This window comes from Gopherus evgoodei, chromosome 7 (assembly GCF_007399415.2).
Source record: "Gopherus evgoodei ecotype Sinaloan lineage chromosome 7, rGopEvg1_v1.p, whole genome shotgun sequence".
In the NCBI taxonomy this organism is placed as follows: domain Eukaryota; kingdom Metazoa; phylum Chordata; order Testudines; family Testudinidae; genus Gopherus; species Gopherus evgoodei.
Genome location: NC_044328.1, coordinates 130996681 through 131011388, shown reverse-complemented (window position 1 = coordinate 131011388; position 14708 = coordinate 130996681). Strand labels below are relative to the sequence as shown.

Here is a 14708-nt window from a genome sequence, read left to right as displayed (position 1 = left end):
CTCTTGATCACAGAGAGCTCACCTGCAAGAGGCCAGGTTTCAGACACTGGCAAGGGACTGTGACAGACACAAACCAGTGGGGTACGGGAGTCTGGAAGACGGCAAATATACTGGTCACTGGCCGAGTAGTTTTCTGTTCCCTGAGTGACCAGAGCAGGGGCTGCACTAGAGTAATCAGGAACCTTCTAGAACCAATTAAGGCAGATAGGCTGATTAGAACACCTGCAGCCAATTAAGGCAGGCTAATCAAGGCACCTGGGTTTAAAAAGGAGCTCACTCCAGTTAGGTGAGAGGGAGCCAGAGGAGAGGAAGTGCATGTGAGGAGCTGGGAGCAAGAGGCACAAGGAGCTGAGAGTGAGAGGGTGTGCTGCTGGAGGACTAAGGAGGACAAGCGTTATCAGACATCAGGAGGAAGGTCCTGTGGTGAGGATAAAGAAGATGTTTGGAGGAGGCCATGGGGAAATAGCCCAGGGAGTTGTAGCTGTCATGCAGTTGTTACAGGAGGCACTATAGACAGCCGCAATCCACAGGGCCCTGGGCTGGAACCCGGAGTAGAGAGCAGGCCCGGATTCCCCCTAAATCTCCCAACTCCTGATCAGACACAGGAGGAGTTGACCCAGACTGTGGGGAAGATCACTGAGGTGAGCAAATCTGCCAATAAGCGCAGGACCCACCAAGGTAAAGGAGGAACTTTGTCACAGGACTGATAATTGAACTCAACAACAGTACGTTCATGTCTGGGGCTGCTCAGCTGCATGTCAACATGCATGTATGTGACACTCCCATGATAGATCTATTCACCACCAAGTGCCCATAATTCAGCTCTAGAGGAAGCATGAGTCCAAGCTCCTTACCAACTGCTTGCCTGCTACAGTGGGCTTCAAACTTCCTGTATGCCTCTACCCCAATCTCCCTGATCTCCATAGACAGCACAAGACTGCACTGCTCCTAATAGCTTCCTACTGGCCTAGGCACATCTCCATCCATCTCCCAATCTACTCACAGGATATCCTAGCACAGTGGCCCGATATTGCACTTTGACCCACACTAGTTGCATCTGACCTGAAAGTTGGCTGGCTGCACACCACTGGCAGACTTCTCGATAAGAAATCCTCATACAGTGCAGGAAGCAGTCTGTTGGGAAGACCTACTCCTTCAGGTGGAAATGGTTCTCCACATGGAAAATCCTGCATCATCTGGAACCCATTGAGGCTCCGGTACCCCAGATTCTTGACTGTATGCTGCACCTGAAACAAGCTGGCTTGGCATTTAATTCAGTCAGAGTCCACTTTCCAAACAGTATTAGTGTGTCACACTCCAATACAGTCGTACTCAGTCTTGTCACATCTTACAGTATTGAGATTCTGCAAGGGCCTGCTGCATACTTACTTGTCTGGCAGAGACCTGACTCCTACATGGGATCTCAGCATACTCCTCCCAAAGCTCATGGAGCCTCCATTCACACCACTATCAGAGTGTTCAATAAATCGTCATACACCTAAAGTAGTCTTCCTGGTAGCTATCACAGCACAGTGTGACCACTAGCTCCATGCCCTCCTGGCCAGACCTCTTTACACTTCTTTCTCAGGGACAAGCTGGTTCCGAGAAGTGATGTTTCTTGCCTGTTTCTAGTGTCTTGCTCTCTTACCTGGACAGGACCAAATGCTTCCTCATCTTTTTGTGGCTATATCTGGCTTGTTGAAAAGCAGCCATCTCATCACAGAGAATTTAAGTGGATCATAGAAATATAGGGCTGGAAGGGATTTTGAGAGGTCATCAAGTCCAACCCCCTTCACTGAGGCAGGACTACACCATCTCTGACAGATGTTTGTCCAACCTGTTCTTTAAAACCTACAGCTACAGGAATTCCACAACCTCCCTCAGGGGCTTATTCCAGAGGTTCACTACTCTGTATAGTTAGAAAGCTTTTCTTGTATCTAACCTACATCTCCCTTGCAGCAGATTATAAGCCCAATACTTCTTGTAATACCTGGTGGTGTCATGGAGAGCGGTTGATCACTCCTCTTTATAACAGCTCCTAACATATTCGAAGACTTATCGGATCCCTCCTCAGTCGTCTTTTCTCAAGACTAAATATGCCCAGTTTTTTATCCTTTCCTCATAGGACAGGTTTTCTAAACCTTTTATCGTTTTTGTTGCTCTCCTCTGGACTCTCACCAATTTGTCCACATCTTTCCTAAAGTGCCAGAATTGGGCACAGCCCTCCAGCTGAGGCCTTGCTAGTGCCAAATAGGGCAGGACAATTGCTTCCTGCGTCTTACATATAACACTACTCCAGTTAACGTGCTCCAGAATATTAGCCTTTTCACAACTGCAGTACATTGTTGACTCATTCAATTTGTGATCCACTGTAACTCCCAGGTACTTTTCAGCTGTATTACTGCCTAGCCAGGTCGCCCTCATTTTGTAATCGTGCATGTGATTTTTTTCCCCCCCTTCCTAAGTGAAGTACAGAATCATCGAATTTCAGGGTTGGAAGGGACCACAGGAGGTATCTAGTCCAACCCCCTGCTCAAAGCAGGACCAATCCCAAACTAAATCATCCCAGCCAGGGCTTTTGTCAAGCCAGGCCTTAAAAACGTCTAAGGAAGGAGATTCGACCACCTCCCTAGGGAACCCATTCCAGTGCTTCACCACCCTCCTAGTGAAAAAGTTTTTCCTAATATCCAACCTGAACCTCCCCCACTGCAACTTGAGACCATTACTCCTTGTTCTGTCATCTGCTACCACTGAGAATAGTCTAGATCCATCCTCTTTGAAACCCTCTTTCAGGTAGTTGAAAGCAGCTATCAAATCCCCCCTTATTCTTCTCTTCTGCAGACAATCCCAGTTCCCTCAGCCTCTCCTGATAAGTCATGTGCTCCAACCCCCGAGTCATTTTTGTTGCCCTCCTCTGGACTCTTTCCAATTTTTCCACATCCTTGTAGTGTGGGGCCCAAAACTGGACACAGTACTCCAGATGAGGCCTCACCAATGTCAAATAGATGGGAATGATCACATCCCTCGATCTTCTGGCAATGCCCCTACTTATACAGCCCAAAATGCCATTGACCTTCTTGGCAACAAGGGCACACTGCCGACTCATATCCAGCTTCTCATCCATTGTAACCCCTAGGTCCTTTTCTGCAGCACTGCTACCTAGCCATTCAGTCCCTAGTCTGTAGCAGTGAATGGGATTCTTCCATCCTAAGCGCAGGACTCTGCACTTGTCCTTGTTGAACCTCATCAGATTTCTTTTGGCCCAATTCTCTAAATAAAAATATATGGAGATATACCTATCTCATAGAACTGGAAGGGACCCCGAAAGGTCATTGAGTCCATCCCCTTGTCTTCACTAGCAGGACCAACTACTGATTTTTGACCCAGATCCCTAAGTGGCCCCCTTAAGGATTGACCTCACAACGCTGGGTTTAGCAGGCCAGGGCTCAAACCACTGAGCTATCTCTCCAATGTTCAAACCACTGAGCTCTCCATCCCCACTAATCTGTCTAGGTCCCTCTGTATCCTATCCCTACCCTCCAGCATATCTAGAACTCCTCCCAGTTTAGTGTCATCTGCAGACTTGCTGAGGGTGCAGTCCACGCCATCCCCCAGATCATTAAAATACTTTGCACTTGTCTTTACTGAGTTTAATCTTCTTGGATTCAGACCAATTCTCTAATTCAGTGTTTCCCAAACTTGTTCTGCCGCTTGTGCAGGGAAAGCCCCTGGCAGGCTAGGCCGGTTTGTGTACCTGCTGCGTCCGCAGGTTCGGCCAATCACAGCTCCCAGTGGCCGTGGTTTGCTGCTCTAGGCCAATGGGAGCTGCTGGAAGCGGCGCACCACTTCCCGCAGCTCCCATTGGCTGGGAACGGCAAACTTTGGCCACTGAGAGCTGAGGTGCTCCGTGTCTGTGAACGCTCCAGGTAAACAAAACGACAGTGTATTAGATATTCAATTCAATGATTCCATGTAGTTTAAAATCATTAAATTTTGGTGTAGATCCATTTATAAGCCAACCCCGCTCTTTGATGCATCACTTTTTTACCAAAAATATTCAGCTTATGAATAAGTATATACGGTACTTAAAGAATCTCCTCTTACTGCTTTTTATACTCTTGCTAGTGTAACTCATTTTGTGCCTTGGCCGTTCTGATTTTGTCCCTGCGCACTTGTGTTTTTCTTTTTACTTCTCCTTAGCAAGTTGTTTATGTTTCTGCTTCTTGTAGGATTCCTTTTTGATTGTCAGCTCATACTGGCCTCTGAATAGTCTTCCTACCCTTCCCTTTACATCAGGACAGCTTGTAATTGTGTGTTTAATATTATCTCTTTGAGGAACTGCCAGCTCCCCTGAACTCCTTTATTCCTTTGATTTTCCCCATGAGCCCTGACCTATCAGTTCTCTGAGTTTGTTAAAGTCTGTTTTTCAAAGTCCATTGTCCTTATTCTGCTGCTTTCACTCCTTTCTTTCCTTAAAATAACTAAACCTGTCATTTCATGATCACATTCACGCAAAGTGCCTTCCACCTTCAAATTGGCAATCAGTTTCTCTGTTGATCAGAATCAAGTGAAATGGCTGTCCCCCTGGTTATTTCTTCCACCTTCTGCGATGGGAAGTTGTCCCCAATACGGTCCAATAACTTACTGGAAATTTTGTGTTTTGCCATATTGCTTTTCCAACAGATGTCTGGGTGGTTGGTCCCTAATTACTACCAACTCTTGTGTTTTGGATATTTCTCAGGTTTGTTCTAGAAATCTCTCATCCCCCTCCGCTCTGTGATTTGCCTGTAGTAGAGCCCTTGCTGCAACATCATCCATATTTTCCCCTTTTTATCTTTACCCAGAATCTTTCAGCCAGTCTGCCTCTCATCTCCTTTTAGACATCAGAACAAGTCTGTTCATTGTTGGTACATAATGCAACACCTCTTCCCTTTTAATCTTGCCTCTTTTTCATAAACAATCTATATCCCTCCATGCCAATATTCCAGTATGAGACTTGTCCCACCAAGTGTCTGTGGTGCTAATTGTCATAATTTATCTTGTCTACTAATACTTCCAGTTCTTCCTGTTTATTCTCCACACTCCTTGCACTTGTGTACAGACATCTAAGATATTGAGTGGATTCCCCCACTGTCTGTTGCTCCTATGACTTTATTTTAATTTTCCATGTCTTCCCCGACACAGCAACATCTAGTCTTCTGTTAAGATTGCCTTTTTTATGCTTACCTGTGGGCTTTTGTCACCTGGCCTCTTTGAACCTTGTTTAAAGCCCTTCTTGCTAGGTTGGCAAGTCAGTGCATGAAAATGTTCTTCCGCTTCTTGGTCAGGTGAACCCTGTCTCTTCCCAGCAGACCTCCTTCCCAGAACAGCACCCAATGGTCAAGGAAGTCAAGGCCCACCTTCTGACATCATCTGTGCATCCATCGATTCAGCTCCAGAATGTGCGTGTCCCTGCCTGGAACCTTACCCTCAACCAGGAGGACAGACCACCACTACCACCATCTGCATACCTCTGTAGTCACTGCTGATCTGCCCAGGGTCAGACCTGGCAGTATTCGTGCCCACATGGATGAGCAGCATGGACTAGTGGTCAGAAAGATGGAGGAGCCTCAGCAACCTTTCAGAGGTTGCAGTATGTCCACTTGGCATTGATTGATTGGCTACTGAGCCTTTCCCTTCAAATGTCAGGGCATGCTCCACCCCAAGGAAGAGGCAGGGTCTTCCACCTGCTTCAGAAACTTGCCAGTGTGTGAGATCTGTAAAGCTGTGCTGCGGAGCTCCCCACTCTGTTTTGTCAAGCATGACGCCTTGGATACCATGGCTAATCTGATGCCAGGTTCAGAAGAGCAGTATTCCAACTAGTATTTGACTGACGTGGCTGGCACGCCTCAGTGCCGCTGCCTAGAGGGGATACTGTTTGCCAGTCACCTCCAGAGGGATCCACTTCAACACCTACTCGAAGACCGATTACTTCCCCCACAGTAACTGTGGTTCTGCAGGATGTTGTAGTCCCTATAGATCCCACAGCCTACCGTCCAGACCGACATTTCGGAGTCCTCAGCTTCATGGCTGTAACGATACTGCTTCTGGCAGAACACAGCTGAGAGTATCAATTCAGGACAAATTGCTCAGAGCAGGGCAGTTACAGCCCAAATTAAGGCAAACCAAACCAGCCAAACAGAGAGGACTTTGGTCTCCCCCCACTAGCTAACCATAAGTCACACAAGCAATTCCCTTAGGCACTCCAGTTTCCCAGTGTCACCACCAGTGCCTCTCATTATGGGGACAAATGGTTATGAATACCAATATCCCAGTAAAAGGAAAAAGATTCTCCCGATCTCAAAGGACCAAGCCCCAGACACAGGTCAGTATGTAAGTCAGATCTTACCCACAAATCATGCTGTTGTCAATCCTTTAGAATCTAAAATCTAAAGGTTTATTCATAAAAAGAAAGAAATATAGATGAGAGCTAGAATTGGTTAAATGGAATCAAGTACATACAGTAATGGCCAAGTTATTGGTTGAGGCTTGTAGCAGTGATGGAATAAACTGCAGGTTCAAATCAAGTCTCTGGAACATCCACAGCTGGGATGGGTCATTCAGTCCTTTGTTCAGAGTGTCAGTTTGTAGCCGAGTTCCTCCAGAGGTCAGAAACAGGATTGAAGACAAAATGGAGTGGTTTCCAGGGCCTTTTATATTCTCTGCCCTGTGGGAGAGCACCCCTTTGTGCTTACTGTGGAACATCACAGCAGCAAGATGGAGTTTGAAGTCACATGGGCAAGTCACATGTCCATGCATGACTCAGTTTGCCATGTCATAACTTTAGTCCCAGATTTGGACCTTAGCGTCCAAAATATGGGGGTTAGCATGAAAACCTCCAAGCTTAGTTACCAGCTTGGACCTGGTACTTGCTGCCACCACCCAAAAAATTAGAGTGTTTTGGGGCACTCTGGTCCCCCTGAAAAACCTTCCCTGGGGACCCCAAGAGCCAAATCCCTTGAGTCTCACAACAAAGGGAAATAATCCTTTTTCCCTTCCCCCCTCCAGGTGCTCCTGGAGAGATACACAGACACAAGCTCTGTGAATCCAAACAGAGTGACTCCCCCTCTCCGTTCCCAGTCCTGGAAACAAAAGCACTTTCCTCTTCACCCAGAGGGAATGCAAAATCAGGCTAGCAAATCCAACATACACAGATCTCCCCCTGATTTCTTCCTCCCACCAATTCCCTGGTGAGTACAGACTCAATTTCCCTGAAATTTCCCAGTAAAGAAAACTTTAACAGGTTTTAAAAAGAAAGCTTTATATAAAAAAGAAAAATTCATACAAATGGTCTCTCTGTATTAAGGTGACAAATACAGGGTTAATTGCTTAAAAGAATATTGAATAAACAGCCTTATTCAAAAAGAATACAAATCAAAGCACTCCAGCACTTATATTCATGCAAATACCAAAGAAAAGAAACCATATAACTTAGTATCTGATCTCTTTGTCCTTACACTTAGAAACAGAAGATTAGAAAGCAGAAACTACTTCTCCAAAGCTCAGAGAAAGCAGGCAGGCAGACAAAGACCTCAGACACAAAATTCCCTCCACCCAAAGTTGAAAAAAAATCCGGTTTCCTGATTGGTCCTCTGGTCAGGTGCTTCAGGTGAAAGAGACATTAACCCTTAGCTATCTGTTTATGACAGAAGTCACATGGGCAAGTCACATGTCCATGCATGACTCAGTTTGCAGGTGGCAGCTATGGCTCACATGCTACCTTGAACGTTCCCAGGAATACTTATGTGGATTGGAGTCTCCCAAGGGCCATTATCAGTTAAATGTTTCTTGACTGGGCACTTAAAATTTGCAAATTCCTTTCTTAAGAAGCTGACCAAGTGCTTCACTAATGCTATTTAGAGTATGTCTACACTACCCACATTACAGCGCAGCCGCAGCAGCGTTGTGACATGGGCAATGCAGGCACACTTTATCGCCAGGGGAGAGCTCTTATGGCGATTTAAAAAAAAAAACAAAAACCCTAATAAGTGGTAGTAGCTCCCCGCGATAAAGTTCTGTCTATACTGGTGCTTTTCAGCGCTAAAACTTTTGTTGCTTGGGGTATTTTTTCACACCCCTGAACAACAAAAGCTTTAGCACTGGAAGTGGCAGTATAGACAGCCTTTGATCAAACACATTGAGGTACAAGTACATAGCCAATATTTATAACTTCAACTACAAAAATGATACACACATACAGATATAATCATAACCTTTTTATAGACACCTCACACAGCAACCTTTGTACAATATTTGCAGCAAATATATAACAGTGATTGCAACAATGATCGATATGGTCACACTTTGTCAATAACATAACATGTTTGAACTGTGAGGGAACTGAAGGAGGATTGTGGCTGCCCCACCCTTCATGCAGAAGCACGAGGAGGCTCAGAGCACAGGCGCAGCCCCAACAGATACTGCTGTGAAAAAGTTAAAAGATCTTATGCACATGAGGCTCATGGTCCCCTACAGTGTGCTCCATGCCGACTACAACATCTTGAAGGATCAGTTACTGGGGGGTAAATAACCATTCTTTACTCATGCTGGTGGCTCTTGTGGGTGTTGGGATTCTCCAGATTGCTGTTAGTTAATTTCATTTGGCTTCTGAGGCCCCAATGACTTGAGGTGCTGAGTGGTGCTCTTGCCTTACCTGCAGCAGGACTATGGAACAAGATAACTGGAGTGCACACAGATGAGCTTAGGAGAGATCAGTTGTGGCCCTGGTCCAGGAAGTGAAGTTTAAGTTGACTGTGCTATGCCTTCTAGGTACTGCTGATGGAGACACCCCAGAAGTTCTCAGTTCTGCACTCAAAGGACCAGCAGTTTACAGCCCTTCTAGATACAGCTACCAGGTAAGATCCATCATTGATTTCTAGTCACAGGCAAGCATCAGAACCTGCAGTTTATTGTCAGCAACTGATCAGGTTGCTTGAACAGCAAACAGTGTTGCTAAGTGGGGGTTAGAGAGAGGAGGAAATATTTGTGCTCTGACACTTTTTCTCCCCCTCCCCCAACCTTCTCCAGCTCCTGCAGTCTGACAGTCCCCGAGCAGAGTCCCAGGCTCTCCTTCAGCAGAGTTCCTCCCCCTACAGAGGACACTCTGCGCCGTCTCCTGGATACAGCTACCGAGCAGCTCCACCAAGAACAGGACACAACCCCACTCACTGCTTGTCGGAAGTGTCCCTTTCATCCACCTCCTATTCCAGCCCTGCCCATTCAGTTTCCACGGACTCCCCAGCTCTGTCTGCAGGGAATTCTGGATATTACAGCAGCCAGCAGCACTCCGGAAGTAGCGTTAATAGCAGCCTTCTGAAGAAGAGTCACTCTGCTGCTGCCAGTCCAGCACAGCAGGTTGCTGCAGACTTAGTATCCTTGGGGTCGGTTTCTCAGTCCTGCACAGGAGCATCAGGTTCCAGCTCTGCTCCCCAAAGTTCCAGATCATTGCAGTCAGACTTGCGGACTATCAGCCTGCCTAATTCTGGGCAGCCTGCTCTCCACCAGAGCTCCAAAGGGTCAGGGGTTTCCAGTTCACAGCACTATCCACACCGTGGGGGAGGCAGTGTCCATCAGTATAGACTGCAGCAGCTTCAAGGTCCAGGAGTAAAGACTCAGACAGGACTTTCCTAGGGTTGCCTGGATTCAAGGAGAACCGAATTGCCCATAACTCCTTCCAGCTGCCTCTGGAAGTGGCTTCTGGGCCAATGCTGGGAGCTTGCACCTGATGCTGGGGGTGCAGGGGGTCAGAGGCTGGAGTAAATGAGTAAGACTTGTGAGCAGAGGCAGCCTCTGCCCTCGGAGGAGGATGCATATTTCTCTGAGGCAGAGACTGTAGCAAAGCTGGGTACATTGCAGAAAAGCAAATGGTTCTAAGTGCAATGACTGTGATGCAGCCTCTGTCTCCTGTCCTTGCCCATAGCCGTACTCACTTGTGCAGTAAGGACATCTTTTTAAGTATGAAAACAATTTAAAGAAAAATCTGGGGGAAGTTAAACTCCATTCCCAAAGCTCTCTTGGAGGTCAGGTTCTCAGTGCCTCGGGGGGAGGGCTTTCATACGTTACGATCATTCCAGTCACGACAGACCAGCACATGCACCACCTTTGGGCCTGGGCTGTGACCCCCCCACAACTAGACCCATTTCCATTGTGATAGACTCCAAGAACTGGTCAGTTAGCACTGGGACTAGGAGAGAGTGAGGGTGTGTGATTGTCGCTGACAGGTGGGTTTCGGGGCTCTGCCGGATGTAACCAAACGGGTGGCTCCTGTGAATGTCACTAACGGGGATCTGTGAATGTTTGTCACTAGCTGGGTGTCGTGTGCTGCAGTGTGTATCATCAACAGGAAGGTCTCCATGAACATTGTCACTGTGTGAGACTGGGGGAGTTGAGTAGGGGTGACACTGGTGTCACTGCTCTGGGGGCTGTCCAAATGAGTCATGTTTGTACTGGGGTCTATGCGTGGGCTATGGAGTGTCTCCCCCAGAGTGCATGGTTGGTGGGGACTCCAGGCCTTGGTAAGTTGGGAGCTGTAGATGTAAAGTATCACAGAGTGAATCCTCCCGCCTAGTGATAGAGTGGCGCCAAAGCCAGCCCAAAGGGAGTGTGCTGTCAGTTCAGCTCCATACAATTGCCAGCTTCTTTCTCACTTGTTTACTGTAATATCAGGCGTGTTTTTATTTATCTAATTTTATATTCAGTTATAACCATATTAGGTTAGCTAATATACAACAGGTAGAGTCCCTGGTGCTGCAGTGGGCCTTCTCCTTTTTCTGTTGGACAAAATAATGCTGTGAGTCTGTCTCCCTCTTTCAAATGCACAGTCTTCTTCCTTTTGTAGGGCTGTTACAAGTTCTCTAATTCACAATTGAAATCAGGTGTATGTTCAAGGTAGGGGAGACTTTTAAAATATTAAAACAAAGTAACTTTCTCCAACAGTCTGGCTGAGTATGTGTTGGGGATTGAACTTGTCACCTGGAATGCGGGTGTCTCTGTATACTGTATAAAATAGGTGTAAACTTCACTCAGTTTAGACCTGGGTGTGTAGTCTCCCATTTCATGCTGTGTGCAGCATGGGGCAGGCAGGCTCTGCCCTGCCTAGTGGCAACAGTGGATTTGGGGGTTGGGAGCAGCATGCAGAGGTTCCAGCACCTCGGCATGTGCAGGGTGCAGAAGAGAGGCACCCTGGAAAGCTCTTGGAAAGGTGGAGGCTGCAGCTTCTGACTCTAGTGGGGTTTTACACCATGCTGTAACATTTGAACTTTCACAAGAGATGTAATAATTTTGATAATAAAAATACTTAACTTGAAAATCAACATTTTGGAATTTCTCTTCCCTTTTTTAGCGGCTTTAATGTCCTCGCCCTGAGCACAGACCTACGGCCAGGGATTTTATGCCTCTCTGCCCTTTTTTGCCCCCCTACCCTTAGTTGCAGAACAAATCTTGAATTCTGATTTGGGTTATCATGGGCAAGTCACACAACCTGCTTATTTGTCAGCTCAGCTGGAATATTGAGTAAAAATCAAAATCCCCAGTGATATCACATGCTGCCTTGGAATCGAACTTTCCCAGGGATTTGCGAGTTGCTTCCCTTGAATCATGAGATTCCCTATAGTTAGCCACACACCATTTCATCAGCCCATAGCAGCTAATGATGTGTACTGATCTGAAGAGGGATCGCCTTGAGTTGGCATCGTACTGCGATACGCAGTAGAATTTTTTTAAAAAACTGAAACGCTCACAAGATAGGGGAAAAGTCAATACAACATTTTCTGGAAGACACAATAACTTTCAATGAAGAGAATTAATAACTTTCCACTTTACAACTTTTATTATGTAATTCTGCTGTTTGAAATGCTCAGGCTCTAGGTGTTGAGATTCTGGTCTTTACATAGATGCAATACTTCCTGGATATTGAAAAAAATCTTTTTAACATTTGTGCATACATCCTACATCACTGGGTGTCAAAACAAGAAAGCAGTCTCTCTGGCTGAGCTGCACAACATTGTTCCACTACACAGCTCAGTGGTCTGAATCTTCAGCTCCCTTCTCCCAGTTGGCCTTCTCGTTTAAAAAGCCTTTGACTAAACTTCATATCTCACGGAGCAAAGGTTTTCCTTGTGTAGGTCACTCATAGTTTAGCTGTGTACAGGAAGGTCATAGCTGATCAGGTTTCTAAATACTTGTTTTATTGAAAGAGATCTGAGGAAAACCTTTCTCTAGGACAGTGGTGTGTGGCCCTAAGATAGGGGAAAAGCAGCAAAGAATACTGTGGCACCTTATAGACTAACAGATATTTGGAGCATGAGCTTTTGTGGGTGAATACCCACATGCATCCGACGAAGTGGGTATTCACCCATGAAAGCTCAGGCTCCAAAACGTCTGTTAGTCTATAAGGTGCCACAGGATTCTTTGCTGCTTTTACAGATCCAGACTAACACGGCTACCCCTCTGATACATAAGATAGAGCAGGTGACTTTTTTTTCCTCCCTTACTACTTTCTTGATTCTAACTTTACAGTAACTTCATCCTCTAAAGATACCACATGTTTGGGATTCTCACTCCTGGCTCTGAGCACAAGACTGGCAGAAATCCCCTAGTTGTTTTTTTATCCTTGAAGCAGAGTTTGATAGCAGGGTAGAGCACAAGCCAGGTGCCTACTGTCTGTTCTCTCTCACACTCCTGAATGTTGCAGCCAGCCAGGAGGTAAAGGAACTTCCTGCAGGGGAATGCACCTCATGAACCATCCAGCTCCGTGCTTGTGACACTTTAATGGATACTTTTTCCATGTCTATACCTGTCTTCCAGTCAGATCTGGTTAGTTGTCTGAAAGGTTTGAGGCCATTTCTTCAGTTTGGGACACTTTGGTATGGTGGTTTGTTTTTTTGGATGGTGTTGCTACTAATGTAGAGGGGGATTGTTTCTAGTTGAGTCCTCCAGGAATCTGTTCCTGGGCCAATGCAATTCAATATCTTTATTAACAACCTGGAGGAAAATATAAAATTATTGCTGGTAAAATGTGTAGATAAAACAAATTCGAAGTGTGTTAAATGATGGGGACAGGTCAGTTATACAGACCATCCAGGATTGCTTGGTAAACTGGACTAATTTAAACAAAAGATGCAGTGCAATACAGATAAATGCAAGGTAATATATCTAGGAATAGAGAGTAGGTCACACATAGGGGTGTCTATACTAGCGACTGTTCACTTCACTTCTCCATGCTGTGGTTGTGCCCTAACCTCCATGTTGTCCACCCCTAAATCCCAGAAGCACATGCATGAAGGCGAGTAAGCTAGCACACGTGAGGGGTGTGAGTGAATGCACAGCCCCATGGCAGTCTGGATGGGGGTTAGGGTACCTAGTCTCAAGCATCTGCAGTCCTCCACCCCCATTGCCATAATGCACTGAACCCTTTTCTTCCGGACCCGGACCCGTCTACAAAGGTACCTGTCCCCCTGTTGTCACAAGCCGTAGTGAACTGTGATGACTATTGCAGGACAACTCTCCACAGTACTCTTTACGCATTGTTCAGCGGCTACCTGGCCTGCTGACCACACCCAGTGCAGATCAATGTGGGGTGGGATTACACCATTCTCCACAGCTTGTCCTGGAGCAGTAGGACCTCCTGTGCTGCCAAGTTTCAGGAGGCTGGAGCAGGCAGGTGTTTGGTTGGCTCTGGCTCGTGAAGCACTGGAGGCTTCTGTATAGGAGGGCCAAGGACTCCAGCAGTGACTTCATGAGGCTCATTGTACCTGCAATGACCCAGGTGCTCTCGAGGGGTCCCTGTACAAAGCCTGAAATGACTCACAAGTCCCTCATCAACCATACTGGCCTCATTGTCCAACGGGATGCTGGTGAGGGCCAGGGAGAGAGGGCAGCAGGGACCACGGAGGATGTCCTGCAAGGAGCATGTAATTCTGCACCTCTAACCGGAGGAGCTGGTGGAAGAAGCCCCCCTACCTCCTCCCCCACCCCCCCTGAATCTGAGGAGGATCCCAAACCACAGCAGGAACCAGAACCTGAGGCTGGTAAGTTAAAATGGACCCCTACCCTCCCTGCCAATTCTCACCTCTTGCTCTGTTGCTAAATTCCTGATGTTAAGATCCAGGTCATTTGAAGTACTGTGCTTATCCTCCGTGAATAATATGCCATGCATTGCTCTGCCTCTGAGGCCTGGTCCACACTACGCTGTTAAACTGATTTTAACAGCATTAAATCGATTTAACGCTGCACCCGTCCACACTACACTGCTCTTTATATCGATTTAAAGGGCTCTTTAAATCGATTTCTGTACTCCTACAAAACGAGAGAAGTAACGGTAAAATCGATATTACTATATCGATTTAGGGTTAGTGTGGACGCAAATCGACGTTATTGGCCTCATTCTTTTACAGTAGCTACCCACAGTGCACCGCTCCAGAAATCGATGCTAGCCTCAGACCACGGACGCACACCACCGAATTAATGTGCCTAGTGTGGACGCGCACAATCGACTTTATAATATCTGTTTTATAAAATCGGTTTAAGCTAATTCGAATTTATCCTGTAGTGTAGACATACCCTGAGAGATTGAACTGCAACACTGAAGCCAAGGCACTGTCATGCCCCATCATCTTACTGACCTTCAACTTCCCCTTGCCATCCAGCCCCAGCTTGGCTCCACCCTGAAA

General features: G+C 46.5%; 1 protein-coding gene across 3 annotated transcripts in view; it reads left to right on the top strand.

Annotated features, from left to right (window-relative positions):
* SETD5 (SET domain containing 5) overlaps nt 1–11268 on the top strand; it is a 200203-nt gene extending 188935 nt beyond the window's left edge. For 2 of the 3 annotated variants that reach the window (XM_030570399.1, XM_030570398.1), the window contains 2 exons: nt 8809–8894; nt 9067–11268. In XM_030570399.1, coding sequence (XP_030426259.1) covers nt 8809–8894; nt 9067–9669 — 689 coding nt within the window. In that variant the 3' untranslated portion in view covers nt 9670–11268. The remainder of the gene's footprint in view (nt 1–8808; nt 8895–9066) is intronic. The other variant, XM_030570400.1, reaches the window with a different exon arrangement.
* The last annotated feature ends 3440 nt before the right edge of the window (nt 11269–14708 follow it).